The 23357-nt window shown below is 31.9% G+C and overlaps 6 protein-coding genes and 1 non-coding gene across 7 annotated transcripts; 3 read left to right on the top strand and 4 right to left on the bottom strand.

Moving 5' to 3' along the window:
* Positions 1–221: 221 nt before the first annotated feature.
* TRNAG-UCC (transfer RNA glycine (anticodon UCC)) lies at positions 222–293 on the bottom strand. The gene has a single exon. It is a non-coding gene; the product is annotated as a tRNA-Gly (tRNA).
* Positions 294–4228: 3935 nt separating this feature from the next.
* Positions 4229–7758, top strand: LOC106120032 (uncharacterized). Its single transcript, XM_013315207.1, has 4 exons — positions 4229–4337; positions 5844–5939; positions 6101–6184; positions 6280–7758. Exons 1-4 carry the CDS (start codon positions 4280–4282, stop codon positions 7512–7514), a joined length of 1473 nt encoding a protein of 490 aa, XP_013170661.1. The 5' UTR covers positions 4229–4279; the 3' UTR covers positions 7515–7758.
* Positions 7759–7811: 53 nt separating this feature from the next.
* Srp19 (signal recognition particle 19) lies at positions 7812–8789 on the bottom strand. Its single transcript, XM_013315219.1, has 4 exons — positions 8621–8789; positions 8331–8508; positions 8072–8211; positions 7812–7916 (listed from the first exon to the last, which is right to left on the bottom strand). The coding sequence occupies exons 1-4, from the start codon at positions 8674–8676 to the stop codon at positions 7847–7849; spliced, it is 444 nt and encodes a 147-aa protein (XP_013170673.1). The 5' UTR covers positions 8677–8789; the 3' UTR covers positions 7812–7846.
* A 453-nt stretch (positions 8790–9242) lies between these two features.
* Positions 9243–10617, top strand: wuho (tRNA (guanine-N(7)-)-methyltransferase non-catalytic subunit wuho). Its single transcript, XM_013316031.1, has one exon. The coding sequence runs from the start codon at positions 9385–9387 to the stop codon at positions 10498–10500; it is 1116 nt and encodes a 371-aa protein (XP_013171485.1). The 5' UTR covers positions 9243–9384; the 3' UTR covers positions 10501–10617.
* Positions 10618–10659: 42 nt separating this feature from the next.
* On the bottom strand, positions 10660–19442 carry Bub1 (Bub1 kinase). Its single transcript, XM_013316020.1, has 14 exons — positions 18898–19442; positions 18464–18668; positions 17755–17951; positions 16823–17075; positions 16300–16474; positions 15804–15943; positions 15011–15563; positions 14722–14906; positions 14314–14615; positions 12243–14196; positions 11922–12169; positions 11733–11829; positions 11433–11602; positions 10660–11239 (listed from the first exon to the last, which is right to left on the bottom strand). The coding sequence occupies exons 1-14, from the start codon at positions 19023–19025 to the stop codon at positions 11065–11067; spliced, it is 4782 nt and encodes a 1593-aa protein (XP_013171474.1). The 5' UTR covers positions 19026–19442; the 3' UTR covers positions 10660–11064.
* Positions 19443–19776: 334 nt separating this feature from the next.
* On the top strand, positions 19777–23221 carry LOC106120744 (zinc finger protein 830). Its single transcript, XM_013316160.1, has 4 exons — positions 19777–20365; positions 20566–20684; positions 22671–22840; positions 22987–23221. The coding sequence occupies exons 1-4, from the start codon at positions 19906–19908 to the stop codon at positions 23129–23131; spliced, it is 894 nt and encodes a 297-aa protein (XP_013171614.1). The 5' UTR covers positions 19777–19905; the 3' UTR covers positions 23132–23221.
* Naxd (NAD(P)HX dehydratase) lies at positions 21040–22446 on the bottom strand. Its single transcript, NM_001311928.1, is given in 2 exon segments — positions 21040–22004; positions 22108–22446. Coding segments are annotated over 2 exon segments (963 nt in total). The 5' UTR covers positions 22333–22446; the 3' UTR covers positions 21040–21266.
* Positions 23222–23357: the final 136 nt, after the last annotated feature.

The raw sequence follows: 23357 nt of genomic DNA on the forward strand, positions 1-23357 counted from the left end.
ATCTAATAACACACATAAATATCTAGATCTTTATATAGACTTATTTAAACATCGCCCTAAAAATATAAAAATAGTGGTTACGACAGACTTCATTAGCTAAAAAAAATTAACTACCTAGTCTATAATACGCCAGCATAATTCGCCATAAAATAACTCGTATTATAAACCAAATGGATATCTTAATCGTTTGTTTCATTTAATAACACTTAACAAAAATGGTATGCGTTGGCCGGGAATCGAACCCGGATCAACTGCTTGGAAGGCAACTATGCTGACCATTACACCACCAACGCCACATGTATAAACATATAAATTATTGAATAGATTTTAATTTATATTAACACACATTCTCCAATATATTTATCTATCAATAATATATAAATCTATATTAGGAGGCATACATACTTCCCTAAGCTGTTTTTTGTTTTTCAATCATTTTTAGTGAATACGTGCGATATAATTATTTTAATATGTGTAATGTTTGAATAAATAAATACAGACATATTTATGTTTATAATTATTTTCTATTTCGTAGCTGAAAAGATTTAGCTAAAAATAACGTAGAAATAAATTTATAAGACAGCAAAACTGTTCGCGGTACAGCCAACGTCACTTCAAGGAAAGATAAGCGGAAATGAAACACTTAAAATCCCTTAAAGCAGAGGTCGGACCGTCGGAACGAAACCACTATACTCCCAGATACAAGCGGAAAAGCTTTAAGACGCGAAAACGATTTTCTGAAAAACGAAGTAAAAATACTTACTCATCAATGTTTGTTTTTTTTTTTAGAAACGAGATAGACTCATATACTCGTAAGTAAAAGAAATCTGTTTACTTATTAGTAAATACTATTTAACAGTGAGGTATGCAGCAACAATAGTATTTTATTAGCCGACTTCAAAAAGAAGGAGGTTATCAATTCGTCCGTATTTTTATGTGTGTTACCGCGTTACTACATCCCTGGTGCTGGTGCCGATTTTGATTTTTTTTTAATCGAAAGGTTTTGCTTGCAGGTGGATCCCATTTTTTAATTAATTTTTATTGGTTCATCTCCTCTTCTGCCTACTCATGTTAGGCAACGCTTTTTTTCATATTTCTTTCCAAAAAAACAGGTTATTAAAGAGAACTCAATCAACAATAAATATTTAGTAGTTCACCTTGTCTATATTTTGCTGCGTCAATATACTTATAAGAGGGATCTTATCTTAAGAAATAGTACAAATAAATATCGTATCCCCAATCAAAAGTAATGTCTCCGTCATAAAGAAAGATTCTATCTGGCATCGCGTAATTCAAGCGAAGCTTGTCGTTATGTTTTATGACTGAAGCAAATAGTAAAATGAAGTCAATAATCTAAGACGAAAATTCCAATTGCGGTGTACTAGTAAAGATATACTGACAACAAATCAGATAACTATTGTTAGCATAATGAAAATCTTATTTCTCTTTGATTTAGTTAATCTCAATTAATATAAAATGCGATATGCTTTTGTTATTATTTTAAATCAAAGCAATTTAATGACCAGTACATTTTACATCAATATTAATTTTAATTAAATAATTTATATGACTATTATAGTCTGTGAAAAAGTTAGTCTTCGTAGAGTTTCGAAGAATCATAGACATTTTATTTTTAGGACTTGCTTTAAACAAAATTATTTTACAACTCAGGCCTACAGAGATCACAATATAAACATATCTTTTTGTTACCTAGGATGTTCCCACAGCCCTTTTGCCTTCTTCTTTTTAAATAAAACCTTCAAAGACAAATAAATCTAACATTAAGATCTATTTTGAAATAGACACTGAAAACTGTGGAACATACCCTATAACTTGATGGCTTTCAAAACTTGCTTGTTATTTGAAGACGATACTTAGTATTGGATAGTTCATTTGCGAGTACATCACATGAATACCATCTCGTTGTCGGTTAAGAGCGGTCGAATTTGTATTCTGCAATGAACATAACCGGAGCCCCGCATCTACTTGCAAATGTATCAAACATTTTGGGAGATTCCATCCATTGGGCGAATAGTTGAGGTCTTTGTTGTGTGAGTTCTATGCAATATCATTTACTTATGTTTCAAACCTCTATATTAACCTATACCTTTATAACTTATTGCTCCAAATGTCAACACGCTTTAAGCGACTTCGTTGAAAAATCGTTGTCTATTTCATGTATTATACGTTTTTTTCATCAAACTACATCATAGCTATACGTAGGCGGTGCCGCTTTATTTAAGAATATTAAAAAAAGGTTTTCGTAATCTTTTAAAAGGTAAAATTTTATTTATAAAAATTACATAATGAAATTATGTATCGATTAAGTAAACATAAAAAAGCAATTGTTTACTTTAAAACATGATAAAAAAAAGTAAAGAATATGCGGCAAGCGCTTCCTTTAAGTCTCCCGAGGGGCTGATATCTTTGTAAGTGAATTTAATTTAATGTTGCTCGAGAAAATGAAAAACAGAATTAATAGTCCCTATAATCTTTTGTGTACATTGTTATTATAATCAAATTCAGGAAAAAGTGTACTTTAAAATTTGTTAATGGCCTTAATAAATAAATTTAATTATGTCCATAATGTTTGCTAAGTTTGTGCAAAATAAACAGTTGAAAATCAATATGGCCAGAGCGCATAATTTAACTCTATACATCCACTTTAGGCCTTTCATACGTGAAAGTTGTGTAGTTATTTTTGAATAAAGAATTTTGTTTTAATTAACTTTGAATAAAGCAATTATCGGGTAAATTTAGCTACGGGATTAAAACAAATTAATTTGATATTACAATTGTACGTATTGATATTTTATTAATATTCTGCAATAAATCGTTTTATCACATACAAAATAACTTTGAAATGAGAATTGCAAAACACAGTCTTAAACCGTTACAAGCCATCTCTTCGAGGAAAGCTTGTGGCCATTTAAAAGAATGAGCGGAAATGAAAATCCCGAGGTCCCTCATATGACAGGTCGAATCCACCCCGAGACGTCTACAGTTACGAGCGATAAAAATTTAAAACCCAACCTACTTGAAAGTCTCTGCGAGGAAATGTAATTAAACACTGGCAGTTGAAACGGGAATCACATTTTAAAGACTTGTGGATGGAAAGTTCTGTAACATTAAGAATAAGTATAATAATATAAATATAAGTTAGGTAGATAGACTATGATTTTTAAAAACTTCTGAGTTTAACTATGACATTTTAATTTTTAGGATCTTAATGGGCCATCTTCGACAAATAAAATAAGAAAAGTTATGTCAATAAAGGATAATACGGACTAATCACCATGTCAGGGGGGAATGAGAGAGAGGGAGACGGAGCCCATTAAAAAAATAAAAATAAAAACTTGCACTTAGGCATATCAATAATTCATCTGTTAATTTAAAACTGACAACACAAAGAATAGATTAGTTAATAGTGCTTGTTGTTTATTATTTCAATTTGTTTTTTATTTCTTTGTCAAAACGTAAGCAAGATTTTTTTATTTCGCAAGATGGACTTGTAGTAAGAAAAATGTAGGAAATGAAATGTTGCTGGAATACCCTCGTACGAGAGCTCACTTCATTACGCGGATTCCATTTCGCCCCGAGATAAGAACTATCGAATTTGTATTCAAATAAAGCCGACGGCATTTACTCAATAACGGACCAAACAACTTTATAGACGACCCAGAATGGATCAAATAAAGAATATTTCGCTCGCCTTCTGACTTGTGGCAATTTAATCCTACTGTATACCAAATAAAAACAAATATTTTCTACATTTTAATACAACTTATCATGGCATATTTTCTTAGTAGTGAAGTAAATTACTATTAGTATAAATTTGTGTAATAACGCTTTGTCGTGTTAAATTTGAAAATTTACGTTATGTTTCCACAATACTAATTCACAGATCCAGTAAATGTACACAACACTAGATTCGTTCACTCGCGGCAGTTGGCTAACGCAGCAATTTTTAACAAATATAAATATTCATCCTCGTTTAGCATAAAACAATTAATAAAGAAACAAAGCCGACAAAGCTAAAAATTGTGAAACTGCAAAATCGCACAATATCCAAGGTTGCCGTGTAATTCCACTGCCGTGACTGTTATTGGCACATATAACTGTCTCTGTTTTTTTTTAAAGAATGAGAGGGATAACCTTATGATTTTAAACAAGTGCTTCAACAGTCGAAACCCACAGTTATTAATACATAAAAACAACACGATCCGTGAATTCCGCTTCATTACGTGTCGCGCCTTATTCTCATCGAAAATGTTTGAAAATGGAAATCCGTGTTCGGCATTGCTACCTTGTGATTAATTGTGTTGTATTTATCCAGAGTGAGTATCAAGCTTAATATTTCCTTTCACGTAAATATTTTTTTTTAATGTGATGGGTTAATGGAGTGTTGGCTGTCAAACATAATCCCAGTTCTCTTTAGGCGCTTTCCAACGTTGCGAAAGGAATTTCTTTAGGCTCTAAATATACGTCAGTCACAATTTTACAGCTCATCGCTTTCCTTGTTCATTTTTGTAAGGAAAAGAAAATGCGGTAAGTTGTTACGTAAGCGTTATGACAAAATCTATTCTTTATTCCTGTATTAAATATACTGTCAAATGTTTTAACGTATATTTGAATAAATAAATGTAAAATGTAAAAAGAAATAAAATTATACGTGAAATAGTACAATGTATTTGAATACTAATTTAATTAATATTCAATCATTTCAAAAACTAATTACGTTTAACATTTTCTGTACTTTCATTATCCAAATTTTGACAACTTAAACGTTACCTACAACTTCAAATTATGTCTGAAGGTGGAATTTAAAAACTGGTTTATGTCAGTGCATTTACCTTTTTCAATACATTATAAAGAAGTATATAAAAGTAGTAGTTTAATTACATAGGAATGAACAACGTAATAATTAATATCTTATTCTATTATAATCAACTTTTATTTCTCGTTTGAGTTCGTCAGATTCATCAGTCATCACTTGTTTTTTGTCACGCCAATTTTTTACCTTTTTTCTCACTTTGCCAATTTTTATTTTAAACACTGAGTATTGACTGCTTTGTTTTAACATATAACGTAAACTACACAAGCAAAAACAGCGAGTGCAAGTTGGCATATTTTATTCATGTGATTCATATTTTGCGATTAAAATATTATATTGTATTAATAAAAAATTCTCTGATAGATTACAAACTTATTTATACGTAAAACTATAAATAAAGTGTTTAGTTTTATTTATAAAAATTAAAAAAAAAATTGTTGTCCTTCATCGTGTTTTTAAGAGAAAAGTTTAGCATATAGAAAAAAATGAAAAATGTGTTTCAAGTTTAAGAGGGTCTATTAACTTTTAACTTTATAACCAATTAAATATGACTGAAACATAACTTTACTATAAAATGCAGTTCTGTACGTTAGTAGGTGAAAAGCAAAAACTGAAACTCAGGACATTTAGATTTCAAATTGTACTGATACTGAGCTCTATATATGTCGTGTAAACCTCTGTAACAGAATTCTAATAAATATCTTAATCGGATAATACACGTTGTTATTCTTTCTAAGTGTTTTTATTTACGTTAACGAGCACGTATACGAAATCATGGCCTAAATAAAAGACTTGACAATGCACGTGTGAATAACAATTATGATGCAGCCTGTAACTAAATATTTCCGTTTATGAATAAAATGCAATGCGCAGTAGCATTAAGTTCTATTATTAGGTACATAAAAATAAATGTTTAATTATTGTCGTATTTATTATACTTAAGTATTATTAATCTAGTGAAGTAATTCTAAAAATAAATTATACATATTTATTCGAATGTTTCTTCCAGATTTGGAGGCAAAACCGTTTTCTTTAAACGAGGCCATTGACGAAGAAGTGCGGGGGAAGCAATCTTTACAAACGACGCCTCGATCCAACTCAGCAGGTAACCCAATAAGGTCAAGAATATCCCACGAAAATAAATACAGTGAAAGAATTTATCTCATATACAATATACGCACAAACTTGATTTGATATATTACTAGTAGAATGTTTTGTATTTTATTCGATTGAACGAAAATTACGTTATTAATTCTTTATTTTCAGCTATATTTAAAGTTGAATCGAAAAAGGACCGCTTGCCAGTATTATCGAGAAATATTTTTTTTTCGGAGCCCTATCTTAGAAAAGGTATGTTATTTATAAGACAATAATTAATACAATTTCTTTAACGTAGCGTTTACATAAGAAGTTATTACATTTAAAATTAACTGACAATATTTCAGCTTCTCCGAAGAAACCGTCTTCAGTCCAATACAAAAAAACTTTTAAGATAAGGCCACCTATTAGACCGAACAGATTGAAAAGACAACAAAGATTACTAAACAAATTAAAGAATAGGACCACAGAAAGATCAATAGATAGTTATGAAGCTATCAATCACAAATACATCCCACTCTTTAAGAGTCTCAGCCTGTTGTTTGATAATTTTCTTAATGTTGACGGAAGCGACTCCTACGAGACTTCCACCAGAAACGAATACAGAAGGAATTATCAGTACTCAAAGGATGATCACGAACCTAAATGCGTTTGCACAATCACATCAAATGCAAACATCGAAGAAACTCAATCGACCGAAACGACAATTGCTTCTTCCTCGTCTATTCCCACTGAGATCCCGAATGAACAGATTGTCGCCTCTGCCGAGGCTACCGCCGCCCCGACCGATTATACTACCGCTGGTTACATCCGCAGTGTCAAACGGAATAAGAACATACCCGTATTACTTGCAAGAAATACCGCTAGCCCTGGGAGAGACTATAATGGAGTCAGTGAGGGAAGCAACTCCACAATTCACGGAAGCATTGAAAGATATCTCACCGGGGATAATGGAGATAATGAATGTGTTTCCGGAAACGAGGAGAGAGAGTCCATTGCACAATATTATGAAGAACATTCCTACAGTACTCCACGAGACCATGCAAGTAGCATTGGATCCTCTGGAGGAATATCCCGAAATAGAAATGGTACCAGAAATACAAAAACTGGAAGATCTATCGACAAGAGTATCATCACTACGTCAGAAGAAAATGCCCACGAAAAACTTAGACGAAACGTCGATTTACTTAAAGGAAAAAATAAATTCAAAACTGGAGAATACGAAACAAAAAGCACAACAGCTATACCAAACGATAATTCAGGATTACGACGAAATGCAAACAAAAAGATACAAGTCACAGAACCAACTGTTACCGACGAAGATTGCGAAGAAAGCGACTTCGGTGTCACAGTCATTAGCTCCGATGATAAACGATTCCTTGACAGAAATGGCGCACATACCAAAGAAAATAAAAAAGTTCGTAGAACAAATGAAGCAGTAACCTCAAGGTTTCCATTTAATACAATGGCAACAGTTAATAATAAAGTACCCGTTGTTACAATTTTTGACGGGTATAGTGTAGCTAAAGACTTCAATGGTGAAAATAAATTAACTGAAAAGGCAATTCTAATTCATGCATAGAGTACAAATACAATATACCCGTCTCAAACGGCGATTAGAAGTAACCCCAGAGAAAAATTACATGTTAACTTAAAGTGACATATATTAAGTTGTAATAAAGTCGAAACTGAATAAGCAAGCAACCTCTATAAGCGAGAGTCATTTTTTGGACCACACAATCTTTATTAGCAACAAACTCTGGTAAGAGAGAAACCAAGCAAGCACACAGTCTCTTGGACTCTTGCTTATCCATGTTCAACTGTAATCATAACCTTATGATATAAACTCTAGTTAATAATCTTTAAATAAAACTATGTATAAAGTATAAACAATTTTTTTATTTAAAACATGTTTTATCGCCGCCCTTTCTTGCCTTTGCTTTTATTACTAGCTTGTGTAGATTGTGGCTGTTGATCTGCTGGTCTGAAAGCACATATTAAATTAAATAATTTTAGTACACTTTAACTGGAATACACAATTTTAAAAAATGAGACATAGCTATAAAAAAATAATTACAAAAATTAATTATGTAACTAATAAGACAATTATTGGTAAAACATAATTTAATTAAATATTACCTGTTTTGACGAGTTTTCAGCTTAGGAATTGATTCTCCGATATACTTCATGACTGACTCTCTTGTACCAAATTCTGATTTAACTGGAGTGCCATCATCATTTTTGATCTGAACTCGAATCCTGCCCCTGTATAATATTTCCTAAAATCATAATGAAGTGATAACTTAAAATGAATTTTTATAACTTGCATATTTCCAAGAAATTAAATGCGGGACTATTTTCAGAGCAAAGATAAATTGCAATGCAGTTAATTATATACCTTACTTCTCTCCCTCGAATACAACTTGTTCTCCACCCCAACACGAAGTCCAACAGCTAGCAACACATCTCGGATCTCCTGATGTGTAGGGTTTTCAACACAGCTAGATTTTGGCAGTTTTCGACCCTCAGCAAGGGTCTTTTTGCTATTTATATACGCAGGGTATATGCATATCCATCTGAAAACATAAAGACATGTACAAATGAAACGTATGTGTTTTAAAACTTTACTGATTTCATACATACAAAATTTTAGATATGAATCTAAAGTATTTTGGTTAGAAATTTTACCTCTCAACATCACTGTGTTTTTTTTCGGGATTCCAAGATGTTATCATAGTGGCCATAATAAAATCTTTTAACTTCTTTATAAGGATAAACGTTAATCCCTAAAACCTACTTCATAAATTGTAATATTTTGTAAACTAAATAGATCTTTCAAGACTTTGACAATTTGATGATGACATTATCAAAAAGTGTCAATGTCAACTACAAAAGAAAGTGACATGTTTCAATCCACGACTAAGTTGTTAAAGTTTTTTAATTAACATTCCCTTTTTACTTCTATTGGCGGTTCGGATTCCTTAAATTATTAAATATTAATTAAATTCGGCTCACTGGACAGCTCAATTTAATGATGGTATAGAATTACATTTGTGTTTCGAATTGTAAAGTAGAGCGTGTTGCAATCTGGTTTAAAGAACTGCCATCGCATGAGTCATGGAACCTTTAGTGGTATAACTTTTTTTGTCTCTCTTTCTCTCTCTCTCCCTGTCTAATAAATGATATCGCTTTTAGACATGAACTACCAATTTATTTATTAAGCTACAGCGTAACAGTTCAAGTGGTCTAAAAATTAGAGTCGATTCAAAACGAAACTGATTTACTCACTACTTGACATGACAGTGACATAGACAGTTGACACCGGTCCGTCACAGAATCGTCGCATTGGTCGGCGCCAAACTGCAATTCGACTTTGAGGTTATAATATTAATACTAATATTTATAAATTTTATTATATTTTTTTTTTGCATAAGTATGAGTGAGTTAACGACATGACTTCTATCGCAGTAAATAAAAACATCATAGCTATTACAAGAGGTTTACGTATTGATTGCTACGATTATTCTAACCACAAAATTATTGATGTGGAATCTCGAGATGCCAACGATAGTATTTCTGATATTGTTATTGCCTCCAATTGTGAATACTTAGCAATTATAACTTCGATGTCGAAGCAACTCATCATCTACAATTGGCCAACATTTAAAACAAAAAGAAAATATGTCCTACCCAGAAGTGCAAGCAAAATAAGATTTTCACCTCAAAGTGACCATATATTCGTCGCCGATAAAACTGGTGATGTTTTAATGTACGATATTTCAAAGGAAGATGATGGAATTAAGCTACTGGGTCATTTAAGTTTATTACTTAATGTCTTGCAAACTAGTGATAGGAAATTTATTATTTCTTCAGACAGAGATGAAAAAATAAGAGTATCCTGCTATCCTAATACTTATAATATTCATACATATTGTCTGGGTCATACAGAATTCGTCAACCATTTGGAATTTCTACCGCATAACAATAAATATCTGACAAGTACATCTGGTGATGGCACTGTCAGATGTTGGGATTATGTAACTGGTAAAATGCACTATAGCATTGATACATTCCTTGATATAAATGATGAAACTTTAAAAGACGACTTTACCAAAGTTATGATTGATGAAGGTATAGAAGTTAACAGTTTACCAATAGTTCATTATGCCGTTACTAAAAAAGATGAATCATGTAGCATTTTAGCTATAGCTGTTTATAATTTTAATAAAATACTGGTTTACAGTTTGAATAGTGATGATGAATGTTTTAGGCATAGATTACTACAAAAAATAGATGTTGAACAACTTCCTTCGTCTCTAGCCTTGCATGGCTCATCCTTATTTGTTTATTTTGATGTTAAAGGCACAGTCCTTATTTATACAATAAAATATGAAAATACAAATATATCAATAGAATTGGAAAAAACTGTTCAAATTTTTGTAAATGATCAAAGTAATGGAGTATCAGATATGGAAAACAAGCAGTCTATTAAATTATTATACAAAAGGAAGTTTGACAATGTCCAGGAGTATCAAGAAAGAAAAAAGCAACGATTGGGAAAAGTCTGAATGTTATATTCTATACATATACTAACATTTCACAATTTGTACTACTGGACCATTTGTTTTTCGTTTGAAAATCGGGTATAAGCTAAATGATTTTAAATAAAAGATTTTTTAACCGAATAGTTATTTATTTCTAATTACATTGAAAACAAAAACTATGACATTTGCATGTATTATGAGGTGTATAAAAATAAATGAAATTATTAGTTTACTAAACACATTCAATGCCACTCCATTTTTTTGTAAAGTGCACTCAGGAGAATCGGTGGCACTGAATGTGTTAGAATATTTTTATTTTCGGAAACTAATAGAAACTAAATAATGTTAAGATATATCACAATCTAAAACAAAAGAAATATTGCTTTTAACTGTATTTTAGATTTTGTAATTTCATTATCGCTTTTTATTATTACAAGAAATATATGTTTCCAGCTTAAAAGGGATTGACAATACATCCACCTTAAATATAATTTGTTTGTTAATAACTAACAATACATGATGGGTCTAATTTTTACAATCATCATAGATTCTAAATGCAATAAATACAATTTCTGCATATGAAATGTTTTATCTAGACTTTAGGACGTTAGCAAAGTTGCGAAGCTGTGAACCAAGGTTGTCTATTTCATTCAGTACACAATCTACATCATTCTTGAGATCCATTAGGTCTGGTAAGTTATTGCAATCTGGTACATTGAGTAAAGTGGTAAATATCTTGTCCCATAGACTGACTTTCATATACCTGAAAAATTTATAAGACAAATTAAACATCAACTATTTTATTAAATGATAGTAAATAAGAGTATGAAATTATTTTAAAATATTAAAAAAAAGGTAACGTCTACAATGCAAGTTTAGAAACACTGCTTATTTGCAAAATCATTGAAATAATATTTCCTAATCTATCTTCCAAAACATATGGTATGTGAGATTACCTTGGTAGTTTTTTGTCAATATTCCATTGTCCAAGGCGGCTGACAACTTTCATATAACTTCCCATTAAAATAACATGAATTGTCCCGGCCAAGCAGTACAAGTCGGTCTGGTAGGTCCAGGGTTTGCCTTCCCTCATCTCAGTACACGTGAATCCTTCTGTTGCTATTAACTAAAATTAAAAAAGTTTATTTCAGATTTAATTTTTAACGGGCTAAAATTTTGTGTACCAGTACTGTTTAAGTATGTGTTTACAAGCTAAATATGTTATGTCAAAACTATAAAATCTAGCAGAAACCAACCTCTCTGAATGTTGTGCCTTCAGGAAACAAGGACATATCTATAGCACAACCAAAGTCTATCAATTGCAAGGATGGAGTTCTCCATTCTTGAGTAGGGCTGCAAATAATGGAATAAAATTAACAATATCACACAACTGTAATAATGCATACAGTAAAACTATGAATTATTATTTACTCCATTTTACTCACATTTTCATTAGCAAAAAATTGTCAGGCTTGATATCCGCGTGAATTATTCGTGCTTTGTGTAGATAGTGGACTATGGATAAGATCTCAGATGTCAGCAAAATAACAATGAACTCATTTATGCATTTTGAGGTAGCAATTCTCACTTTGTTAGCAACATCCAATAGTGATCCATATTTAGAATATTCTGACACGAATAAACTTGCATTTTCACCTAAAAATGCAGTTGTTATGTCCATGTACCCAGGAAGCTGAAAGAAATACCAGAATTAGAAATGGCTTATTAAAACAAAATTCTATTTATTCACTTTTCAAAACACATACCATGAATGGATCTTTTATCCTAGCTTTTATCTCTTGACAAATGTAGAATTCCCATGGGCGACTTGGTTTTTGATACTTAACAGCCACATTTTTATTGTTATGCAAGTCCAAAGATAAAAACACTGCACCATAATTACCTTTACCCAACTGCTTATCAATAGAGAACTTATTATTACCAACACTCATCACAGTAGCTAATTGTAATTTTGGTATAGATCTAACCTCTATGTACCCTTCTGCATGAGTTTTATTAGGAAACTTAACATATTCTAATAAAGAGGCAATAAGCTTCTTGTTGAAGGGATCAATTTGTGATGGGAAATCTATATCAGCAGGCCTCGGTATGTCACTAGTTTCCACCAAAGATATGGAGTGTGTTGATTTGAATGCAGCACATTCCATTGAATTTTCACTATCTATATCCATACCATAGCCATCAGATTGTAAGTCAGACTGTCGCGAGTAAACTGAAGAGATTCTGCTCTCTTTACCAACAGAGTCTCTGCTGTCCTCGGATTGAATATCTACTCTATTTTCAAAATCAAGTTGCCTTTTTGATATGTCTTTTTGTTTTTCGATGTTATGAGTAACTTTAGCGGATTGTATCGGTGTGGCTGACTGCGCAGTCATGCCATCTTTACTGTCTGAATCAGACATGCCCGATGATGGAGGTATTTGAGCCTGCTCAGGGCTTGACACATATAAGTTCTTATGCATTTTTTGTGAAATACTGGGACTGTTTGTGAATTTAGGTGTATTGGCGTTATCCTTAGGTTCGTTGCGATTAGATATAAAGTTTAGGTACTGGTTTGAATAGCCTATTTCGGATGGGTTCTGATGTTTAACATTGGGTTGATCATGTCTAACAGTTCTTAAAGCTGATGAAGGACTCTTTCTAGAATTTTTCGATTGTGGACTAATGTTGGTGAAATTCTTCTCAGCTTCCATAGATTCTTGAGGTTGAGGTATGCTAGTGGCTTCCTGTCTCATTTGTTCAACTGAATGAGTCATAGGGTTATGTGTCGAAGGACTTCTGTAATTATTTTGTGGATTCTGTGGGCTTTGATAGATTTGAAACGATTGGTTATTTGTAATTTGATTACTAGCTATGGCATAGGCCTGTGAGGTTGTTTCCATTTGTTTTGGAGATTGTCTGTATGTGTTCTGTACTGTGTTAAAATTCGGATTGCTAGGGTGATTAGGACTAGGGTACATGTTTGCATTATTGTACTGGTTGTGCATCCCATGATAATTTTGTTGATTGTATTGGTTTGCTGGTTGGTTAGACCTTTGGTAATACTGGGGATTTTGATACTGTGTTTGGTGCGGAGGGCTTTGAAAGACAGCCGGTTGTTGTGATTGATTTGCATAAATATGCTGTCTTTCTGTTTGATTATAGTGGAACTCTTGTCTATTGTATGCATGTTGAGGGCTCATCATTGCTTGTCCGGGGCTGTGGTAGCCCATCTGATTGGTGTATGTAGGGCTATGAAAGCCAGGTTGCACGGGTGCATTGATTTCATGCGGACTCTGCATTCCAGTGTGTTGAGGGCTTTGGTAAACGTTTGGATTGGTATTCTGATAACTTTGCTGTTGCTGAGGCATCATTTGGTTGTTTCCATACGATGATTGGTTGTAGCTAAACCCCTGTTGATACTGGTGCATTGACCTTTGTGGTGTGAATCCATTAAAATTAGGAACACCTGGTTTCTGATACTGATGATCGTGGGTGTGATAGGATACTGTTTTATTCTCTTGAGGCTCCCGTTTTTGTCCATAAATTCGTGAAAACTGTCCATTGGCGAGTCGTGGTTGCGACGATACTGAATTTCTTTTGTGAGCTGCGCTCTGTTGACTTGGGTCATTAGGGTTGTTATACATAGAGTCATAGTTTGTTGTGTACCCTGTAAAATTGGTCCTAATAGATTGGCCTGATGAACTTGAGCCAGATTTACTGAAAAGAAAAATATTTTACGTACTTTAAAAGACTCGAAATATTTATTACAGTTTAAATTCATGTGACTTGCAATAAATGGAACATCTTTTCTACAATTCAAAGCGATATTTGTACCTATTATACTCTCTCGTGGCTTCCATAATGACGGAGAGTCCTGCACCCTGATTATCAACAGTAGCGTGCTGGTCCATGGCAACTCGTCTCGGGAACTCTTCTTTTTTGCCAATGGCCTGATCTGATTGTTCAATGACACTTTCGTCCAAGCTAAATTTTGGTACGGATGGATATTTACCCGATTGGTCTATACAACTTGTTGGCTTTTTAAACTGTGACATATTCGGTGTGCTCGCGTCTTTTATGTTAAAGTTGAATACCTGAGTGCAGGACGGTTCTTCGTAATATGCAGTTTTATTAACCTGTGAATAAATGTAACTTATGTATCCACATGAATATAAATTCAATAAGACTTTAAAATGTATGTTATACATTTTGAAATGGCTTGTAAAAAAATATGTGTTTTACCTGTTGTGGGACTTGAACAGCAGTTGGTGTGGGAAACTTGTTAGCATTTTCTTTATCTTCTGGCAAACTTCTGGTATCGGGAATTTCGAAATTCTTCTTGTTGATTGCCATAGTCATAGACCTATCTTCGTGTATGTCGAATTTCGGCACTTCAAACTGTTGCACTGGCTGTACCATCGAGGGCTCTACTTCAAACAGAAAATGGTAATAACCAAAATTTATAAGTCGTAATTTTAAAAAATAAGAGTAAATAAATAAAGTGATCTTAAGGTAAAAAAAATTAACATACCATTGTCATTAAAAATGTTTCTTAATTCCCACCTTGCCTCTTTGGTGTTAACAGTGACATCATCAAGCAAATTGCCCATTAAACTTCTATTAAATTCTTCCATTAAGTTATTTTTTCCAAAGCTTGCTGCATTTGCTGTAGCAACATTATTATTTGGAGTATTCAATTTTTCCGCTTGATTTTCTTTGTCGGAGGATGAGGGGGATGTTTTTTGATTATCGTCATTTCTTTTTGCAGCATGTTCGCTTAATTCTTTTGAATCCAAATTGACTAAGACTTTTGGCTCGCCCGGTGAATGCATGTTAGTCACTTTGGTGATGTTTTGCAGCGACGGAATTGATAATGGCATTAGTTGTCCTAAATGTTCCTGTTCAGTATCTAAGGCACAGTTTGCTAAAGTTTCTAAAGCACTACATTGTGCGAGAGCCTCATTTACATTATAACTTTGTTGTGTATCAACACTTTCTACATTTTCAGCCTTAATTTTTCTTTCTAGATTATACTTCCTAGATCTAATTTCTTCTAAACTGTATTCTATATCATTAACATAAACCTAAAAAGTTATTAATACATTTGTAACTGATTTAAAACAAATGAACATTAGGCGTTAATTCTATACATATTTCATCACTAAATAGATTTTTCTTCAATACATTTTATAAATGTTGTAAAGCCAGAAAATTAATAACTGACACCAAATACAAAAAAAAAACTACGAGAGTAAAATGAATATCTGTATGCAAATATGACTTATTCATTTGGAACATAACCTTAATAATAATTTTTCACATACCTGCGTCTTATTATAACAAGGTATTTTAGTAGGGTCCACAGGGTCAGGTACACAGAGAGGCACATTAAATGTCAAGTCATCCACACAGTGAGGCAAGTGATTTGCTGATAGTTTCAACGCTTCATCATCATCTTCATAAGCTACAAAAAATTTAATATGAAGAAGATACACTTAAAACTCTTTTAACAGCTTTTGTCTGTACATCCAAAGCAAACAGTCATATTTAAAAAGAAAAACTTTACATTAACATAAAGATAAAAAAAATATTTTAATGTTGAGCACATATTGATAAATATTATAACTGATGACCACTGTAAGTCCCATTTCGTTTTCATTGCCATTTCATTGTCATCACAAGACAAACAGAAACAGTTCTATTATAAATGTCTAGGTTTCTAGTTGGAGGCCAAGACCCTCTTTGAGTTGCTGCTCCAATGGAGTAAGTAAGCTCTCTAAATGTTACAAGATACATATAAATGAAAATATCAATACTTACGAGTAAAGGGGAGAGGATGATTGGGCACTACATGGGTATGTACCATTTTAGTCTTAGGGTTAACCCATACTCCGACTTCTTTCTCATTTTCAACATTACTGTATGTCTGAACTATAGAAGCTGGTCCTTGATCTTCTGCCATGGGCACTGCTGCATGTGATGTGGAAGGAGCATCCTAATGGACATGACATGACAATTCAAAATAACTTGGCTATAATAATTATATAATTAATCTATAAATAGTTAAGTGTGGGCAGATAGTGTATTGTATTGTGAATAATGTGGTTAGACACAAATAACCTATGGTCTGTTTGATCAAATAAAACCAGTCCCAATTTCAAAATTGTTGTAGATACAAATAAAACAAGTAAACACAAACAAAAAGTTAAACATTACTTTCTCCATTGCTTATAGAACAATTTGATGTTGTAGAAAATCAGAGTAGCAGTTTTGTTTTTTCAATTTTACAATAAAAGGTGAACTCTTTTCTCTTAAAATAAATAATAAATTTAATAATATTTACCTCATACACATTAACCATAACATTTGATCCAGGATGCCTTCTTTCAGATGTAGCAGTTTGTCTCACAACACCAGGTATCACACTTCGAACACTATCTCCAATTCTCTGAACTGGCGCATTGGCGATATTACGTCTCTTAAATGATTTCAGTGATGTTAGTGCCATCCTAGTCTCAGCTAGAGCAGATGCAGCCTTCCTTTTAGTTGGAGAATCATCATGCAACATTCTTTGGGCAAAAAATAATTGGAAGTTCCTAGAAATAAAAATTTAGTTACACCACTTATAATTTTATTCATATATAAAATTATCCATATCTTTTTCTCCAAATGCCTGTACAATACAAATATCCACAGCATTTTTTATCAAAATAATAGTAAAGAATCTATTTAATTATGATTATCATATATAAATCATATTGTGCAGACTAGTTCTTTTTTAAAAATTATAATACTAAATAAGCAATTGAATTAATTGCAAGATTTGCACAAGTTACATTTTTAGGTTAATTAATTTTATAAAATCTTTCCAACTCATGTAATAGTTGTGTTATCCATAAAAATGTTTATTTAAGAATAATGAAATTGACTTTCTATTAACATTGCCTAATAAGGGCACTGGTTTACAATAGCTTATTAGCCTTAACAAAGAAACCTTAGTAACCAAATATTAAATAAATTGCGTAAATGTTTTATATTTTTTTTGTATTTGGGTTAGCATTTTCATCTGTTGTTTTAAAACTTAATGTAACAAATTTTTTTTACAAAATATGCAAAGAGAACCTCTAAAAAAAACAAGTTATAAATCAACAATAAAAAAGTATCAATAGCATCAAGGTCTATCAGGTAAATTGAGTTAATATGTATTGTAGTATTACATAATTCTTAACCACCTACTCTAATTAGATTAATCAATAAAATCCATATCATACTTACATATGTGCCTGTTCAAGCTCATCCAAGGGCTGTGCCTTAGCCTGGAGCCCTAACATATACACTTGGTTTGCTTTCTTGTAATCACCAGACTCCTCACAGTAACAAGCCCATGCACGATAAAACTCTGAGCATTCCACCCCTATGCCAGTGTTGTACAACCTTTGGTATATCTCCAAAGGATTTGATAAACAGTCAACCTTAAAATTCAAACATCAATGAAATATGTTAAAATTTATTAATCAAATTAAAAAACAACCCATTCTCTGGGAACTCAATGTTTGAGCAGGAATAGGCAATTGCAAAAATTATTATGAAATTTTAACTACTCAATTACAATTTACTTTTGTAATACTACTAGTACTTTTATAAATTGTATTGATTTCAGTATTAAGTCAGGAGATGCCTTCTTACAAACATCCATCCAAACATTCATATTTATAATATTTGCAAAAATTTATCATAACTAGTCCAGGCCATAAACTTTAGAATAAAAAACATAAAAACCTTAACACTACTAAATATCTGTAAATGAACACATATATTTACACATTATCTTTATAAAAGTTCCTCTATACATTTAAGAATGAACACATCAATTAACATCAAGAAACATATTACCAAACTTTTCATAAATTTATGAACAGTTAAATAGTATGCAAAAAGATAAGCCTAAGAAAATGTCTCCTCATTTAATGTTTTCTTTACTTACATATTTTATCCATAGTTTTACAAGTCTTCGGTCTTGATAGTACCTTTCATCTTTTTCAAATAGTTGCAAGCAGTCTTTTATTAGTTTATCTATATGACCTTCATGGCCATGCTTTGGAAACGATTGTTCAACCCATTGGATATAATTAAACCATGGATCCAAGGGATCCGTGCCTTGATACTGTCTAATAGCTGCTTCATGTTCCCTAATACAAAAAAAATTACAAATACAAACCAAATCTTCTTTTATTGCCAATTTTAAACCATAAGACATGATGAAATAAATAACCAAAGAAAATATGAAACTTAGAATATAATTTAGAGTTTATATAAAACCCTTTGCTTAAGTTTGTGTTTTTTAATCATTTTAAGTAAATTAAAATGGAAGCAAGGAATATTAAGCCGAGATACTGATAAACGATGGATAAGACTTACTCTTTTTGTAATTGAAGCTGTCTTTGAGCGTCAACATCAGACTGAGCTTGCAATGCAGTCCCCAGCTGTAAAGGGTTTCTACCACCTCTTAAAGGTTGTATATTCTCCTTACTAACGTCAATATCCATAGTAGGAGTCAAAAAGAAGCGAAATATCAGAACATTAGGAATAAACACTGAAAAACTGAACACAAATACGTGATTTCCGAAACAGATTTGGAGGCTAAACCGAATGTTTGTTAACCACTCGAACACAGTCTGTGTTTACTAAATCAGTAATATAGACACAATATAGCTAAAATTAATTTGTAATCATTGGGATTCAGCTGTTAAATCCAAGAAATCGTCGTGACTGTTACCAACTGAAGCACCAAATCAGAATTCAACCTCCATCAAAATGACAAAATACCTCGAATAGTGTACTCTATGGTAAGATTTGAATTTATAAAAAAGCGTGGCCGTTAAATTGTGTTTAAGTGCCCTACGTACAACCCGAACATAGTATCTTTTCCATTATTATTATTATTTCCCTTGGTTTTTGTGATGATTAATGTGTGTATCTTTCTACTTTATAGGCATGTCTTTTTCTTTTTAATGTAATGTCTAGCCTGCTTATTATCAAGGTAGTTTTTTTATTATGTGTTTCATAACGCTTTCTTTTTCACTTTGGCACATTTGGTTTTTTTACCAAGCTGCAGTAAATTTAATATCAATGATAAGAGAGGATAATCTTCAATTTAATTTATAAAGTAAACCGTTAAAATATTTTTTCTTTTGAACTTTTAAAACAGCTCTCTCCGTGTACCATAGACCAACCGTCCTCCTCTTTTCTTTTTTTTTCAATTCATCATATGTCAACGTCAATGAAATCAAAGTCAAACTTCTGTCAACGATCAACGAAGAGGAAACTTGTCAATGTAATTCGACGACTAATAAATGATATTTCATATGTTATTCACAGAAATCTTGAAATAATTGAATATTACACAATTTATATTAACTATTTACCATGTCGCTACGTTTAGAAGTTGAAAAGAAAAAGGCCCTAGAAGAAATGCGCAAATTAATGGCAGACCGTAAAAACAAGGATAAAAAGCCTATAAAAATAAACAACCCACTTGCGAAATATAATAATGCTGGACAACTTATGTGTGTACTGTGTTCTTCTATAGTGCGGTCTGAAAATGTGTGGCAAGTTCATGTAAACAGTAAACAGCACAAAGAAAATGTTGAACAAGCAAAGAAATTAAAAGAACTAACTAATAATTTCACAGATAAAAAAATTAAGAAAAGACCAAATACATCATTAGGAGATCCACCACAAGAGAAGAAAATAAAAGGAATTCTAAAAAATGCTAGTGAAAATCCAATTGTACAAACGGCTAAGCCAAAAAATAATGCGCCTACAATAATAACTTATCACAATGAAGAAATTAAAAGAACTATTTTAGAACCTATTATTAAGGAAGGTAAAACTCTTTTAACTTTGAATATTTTGGGGAGTTTAATAGGCATAGTATTTTTCAAATATTTTTTTGGCTGACCTTGATCTGCACACTATTCTTTACACCCTGCTACTTACTGTTTCAAGGGTTTCTCAGAAAAAATGCGGATTTGTGAACAGGCAGACAAAATTTATGATCCTTGCATGATTTTTTTTTTATTTAAGGCCCAAGTAAAGATGAAATAACAAATGTAGATACAGCAAAAGAAGATGCAAAAACCCAGGAAGGCAACGATCAACCAATCCCTGAAGGTTTTTTTGATGACCCCATTTTAGATGCAAAGGTAACTAATATTTACTGCTTTAGGACTTTTCCAGTTCAGTTTTCATAATGAATCTATCACAAAGCTTAATTATCTAATTGGTTAAATTATAAAGTAATTTCTTCATTTCTACATGTAGACATTTACACCAATTGGATAAGGTATAGTATTGAAACACTACAAATTAGACTGGGACCAAGAAAATTGGGAATCCCTTCAAGGGATTTATTTCACATGGAACCTTAGATATTCTTATGTGTGTTATATTCAATTTATTGCTATTATATGTTCCATTTTAAATTTATTTTTTAAAATAAAAACAAAGAAAGTTCTTTCTATAAATTTATTAATAATTTTATATGGTTTAGCTTATACAACTAAATAACAAAGAATGACCCACATAGCAATGCGGTACAATATTTTAGACGCCCTTAATTCAATAATAGGGATGATGAAACATCTTATAGAATTATAGTAATCAACTGAAGTTTGTAATCTGTCTTTTACCTTTACGACAATTATTGATTCTTTGAAAATCAACTTACTATAAATGCATCACACAATTTTATTAAGAATCAAACATAAGTAATACATTATCATTTTTTATTCCCCATAAAGTTCTTGAAATGCTTCATGTATAAATTCAATCATATCACCTGCTACCATACTGCGTCCATAGATTCTAAAAGCTTTTTCATTACATTTTCTCACTAATATGGAAGCCGCAAAACATGATATTGATGATGCTATAGATTTATCAGCTGGTGACATATTAAATTTGTCTTCATTACTGGTCATCCAGTGTAAAAATGTTGCAATAGATCCTGAAAGAATGTCTCCTTGACCACCACATCTACGACCAGATCCACCCTCATTTGATTTCCATTGAGCAACATTACTGGCACAAAATATTTCATCTGTTTGACCTTTTTTAAATACTACAATATTTTCTCCTAGTTTATTCAGCTCTGAATACCCATTTACTTTCTCACATAATCTTTCAAATTCTATCTTATTTGGAGTCAATATCACTGGTGAATTGAAGTTTCTAATCAAATCTAAATTTTGAGTTATTAAGAACAAACCATCTGCATCTACCACAAGAGGAATGTTTTTGGATTTAATTGTTTTAATCAACTCTGACACTACTTCAAATGTTTTATTTTGTCTGCCTAGTCCCGGTCCAATGACAATAGCATGCAATCTGTCCAGCCAAGGGGATATATCATTGACTGCATTGGGGTGGTCCAAAAGTGGGTGAACTATTAATTCTGGACTGTAGGATTTTATAACGGTAGCAGCTGATGATGTGCAGAAGACATGCACTAAGTCCGCACCAACCTAAAATGAGATGTTGATCATATTTGCAGGAAGTTCTTATTATTTCAATTTACAATATTATCTGTATTTATTTAACAGTTCACGTAGTAACTGCAAAAGTTACCTTTAAAGCGCTAATTCCAGCAAAATATGGCGCCCCAGTATACTCCAAGGAACCTCCGATAATTCCTATCCTTCCGGCCTGACCTTTATGACTACTACCATCTAAAGGAGGAATATATGATTTCACCTTTTGTATCATACTTGACTTGTCCATTGTTGATGACAACTTGGAATATTGAATAAAATAGATCAGACGATTTCTTTTAGCCAATAAATTATTAAACATTTGCACCCAATTCCACTATACAAATAAATTGATTGGTTAAAACAATATCATAAGCCAATTGTTATAGTTAGGGATGTTATACTATTAATTTTGTAGTAATATTATTACTATTTTTACCATAAAAATATTTGTTCTAAATCCTATTTTATTACTTTGCTATTTTGTGACATATGTCAGTACGTTAAATGTCAATACAAAATACATTCGTTCAAAATAGTAAAGCATGGTAATAATTTTTATGTTATTTGTTAATAATCTAATATAAATATTTGATATAAAATATTATAAGGGAATGTTATTTGGATGATCGCTTTTTAATATAGACGTTTATTTTATAGGTCAGAAATATCGAGTATAAAGACCCTGTGGAGGAAGAGTGGGAAAAGTTTCAAAAGGAAATCAAAGAAGAAACTACAACTTCCGCTGAAATTATAGCTGGAGAACAAGAAGAAGCAACGGCAGAAAGACAAATCGATGAAATTGATGAACAAATTCGGAATTGGTCAAGGTACAATTTAGAAATAGTTATATTGTATTTACTATAATTTAGTTTGTGTGAAAAATTGTCCAAACCATCATGAATACTCATATATTCCCGACTCTGCGTCTCGGTCATAAAATTTAGGATTACAGTAACATCTTTCTTATTTGCAGAGTTCTTGACTTAGAACTAAAGAAAGAAGAGACAAAGAAGAAGAAGCAAGATGTGGAATTGATGAGTGAAGATGAAAATGATTCAGACAATGATGTAGATATTGATGAATATTTGGACTGGCGAGCGAAAAAGTCTTATAGCTAATATATTGTAAATTGCGTTTAGTGTAATATAATTGTTCAGAAAATTTGTTTTTTGTTTGACTGCTATACACAGAAAGTATTCTGTTCAAAATTTTTTGATAATTCGATACAGTAGTTTCTTTACCTTTTATTACATGAGACCTAAATATAAATTGATACTTTTCTAGAGTTTGTCCAATAAATTCATGATAAAAATACACAGGTCTAACTCATTACCTAATTCATAT

Source organism: Papilio xuthus, unplaced genomic scaffold (genome assembly GCF_000836235.2).
Source record: "Papilio xuthus unplaced genomic scaffold, Pxut_1.1 DF829129.1, whole genome shotgun sequence".
Taxonomy (NCBI): domain Eukaryota; kingdom Metazoa; phylum Arthropoda; class Insecta; order Lepidoptera; family Papilionidae; genus Papilio; species Papilio xuthus.

Coding starts and splice junctions, on each gene's coding strand:
- Bub1 (XM_013316020.1), bottom strand. CDS start 19,025: ATGGATATTGACGTTAGTAAGGAGAATATACAACCTTTAAGAGGTGGT. Junction 17,076..17,754: donor GAGCTTGAACAGGCACATAT/GTAAGTATGATA, acceptor TTTTATTTCTAG/GAACTTCCAATTATTTTTTG. Junction 14,907..15,010: donor AAACATTTTTAATGACAATG/GTATGTTAATTT, acceptor TGTTTGAAGTAG/AGCCCTCGATGGTACAGCCA.
- LOC106120744 (XM_013316160.1), top strand. CDS start 19,906: ATGTCGCTACGTTTAGAAGTTGAAAAGAAAAAGGCCCTAGAAGAAATG. Junction 20,685..22,670: donor ACCCCATTTTAGATGCAAAG/GTAACTAATATT, acceptor TTTATTTTATAG/GTCAGAAATATCGAGTATAA. Junction 22,841..22,986: donor CAAATTCGGAATTGGTCAAG/GTACAATTTAGA, acceptor TCTTATTTGCAG/AGTTCTTGACTTAGAACTAA.
- Srp19 (XM_013315219.1), bottom strand. CDS start 8,676: ATGGCCACTATGATAACATCTTGGAATCCCGAAAAAAAACACAGTGAT. Junction 8,509..8,620: donor AAACACAGTGATGTTGAGAG/GTAAAATTTCTA, acceptor TTATGTTTTCAG/ATGGATATGCATATACCCTG. Junction 7,917..8,071: donor CTGAAAACTCGTCAAAACAG/GTAATATTTAAT, acceptor ATGTGCTTTCAG/ACCAGCAGATCAACAGCCAC.
- wuho (XM_013316031.1), top strand. CDS start 9,385: ATGACTTCTATCGCAGTAAATAAAAACATCATAGCTATTACAAGAGGT.
- LOC106120032 (XM_013315207.1), top strand. CDS start 4,280: ATGGAAATCCGTGTTCGGCATTGCTACCTTGTGATTAATTGTGTTGTA. Junction 4,338..5,843: donor TTGTGTTGTATTTATCCAGA/GTGAGTATCAAG, acceptor TGTTTCTTCCAG/ATTTGGAGGCAAAACCGTTT. Junction 5,940..6,100: donor GCCTCGATCCAACTCAGCAG/GTAACCCAATAA, acceptor CTTTATTTTCAG/CTATATTTAAAGTTGAATCG.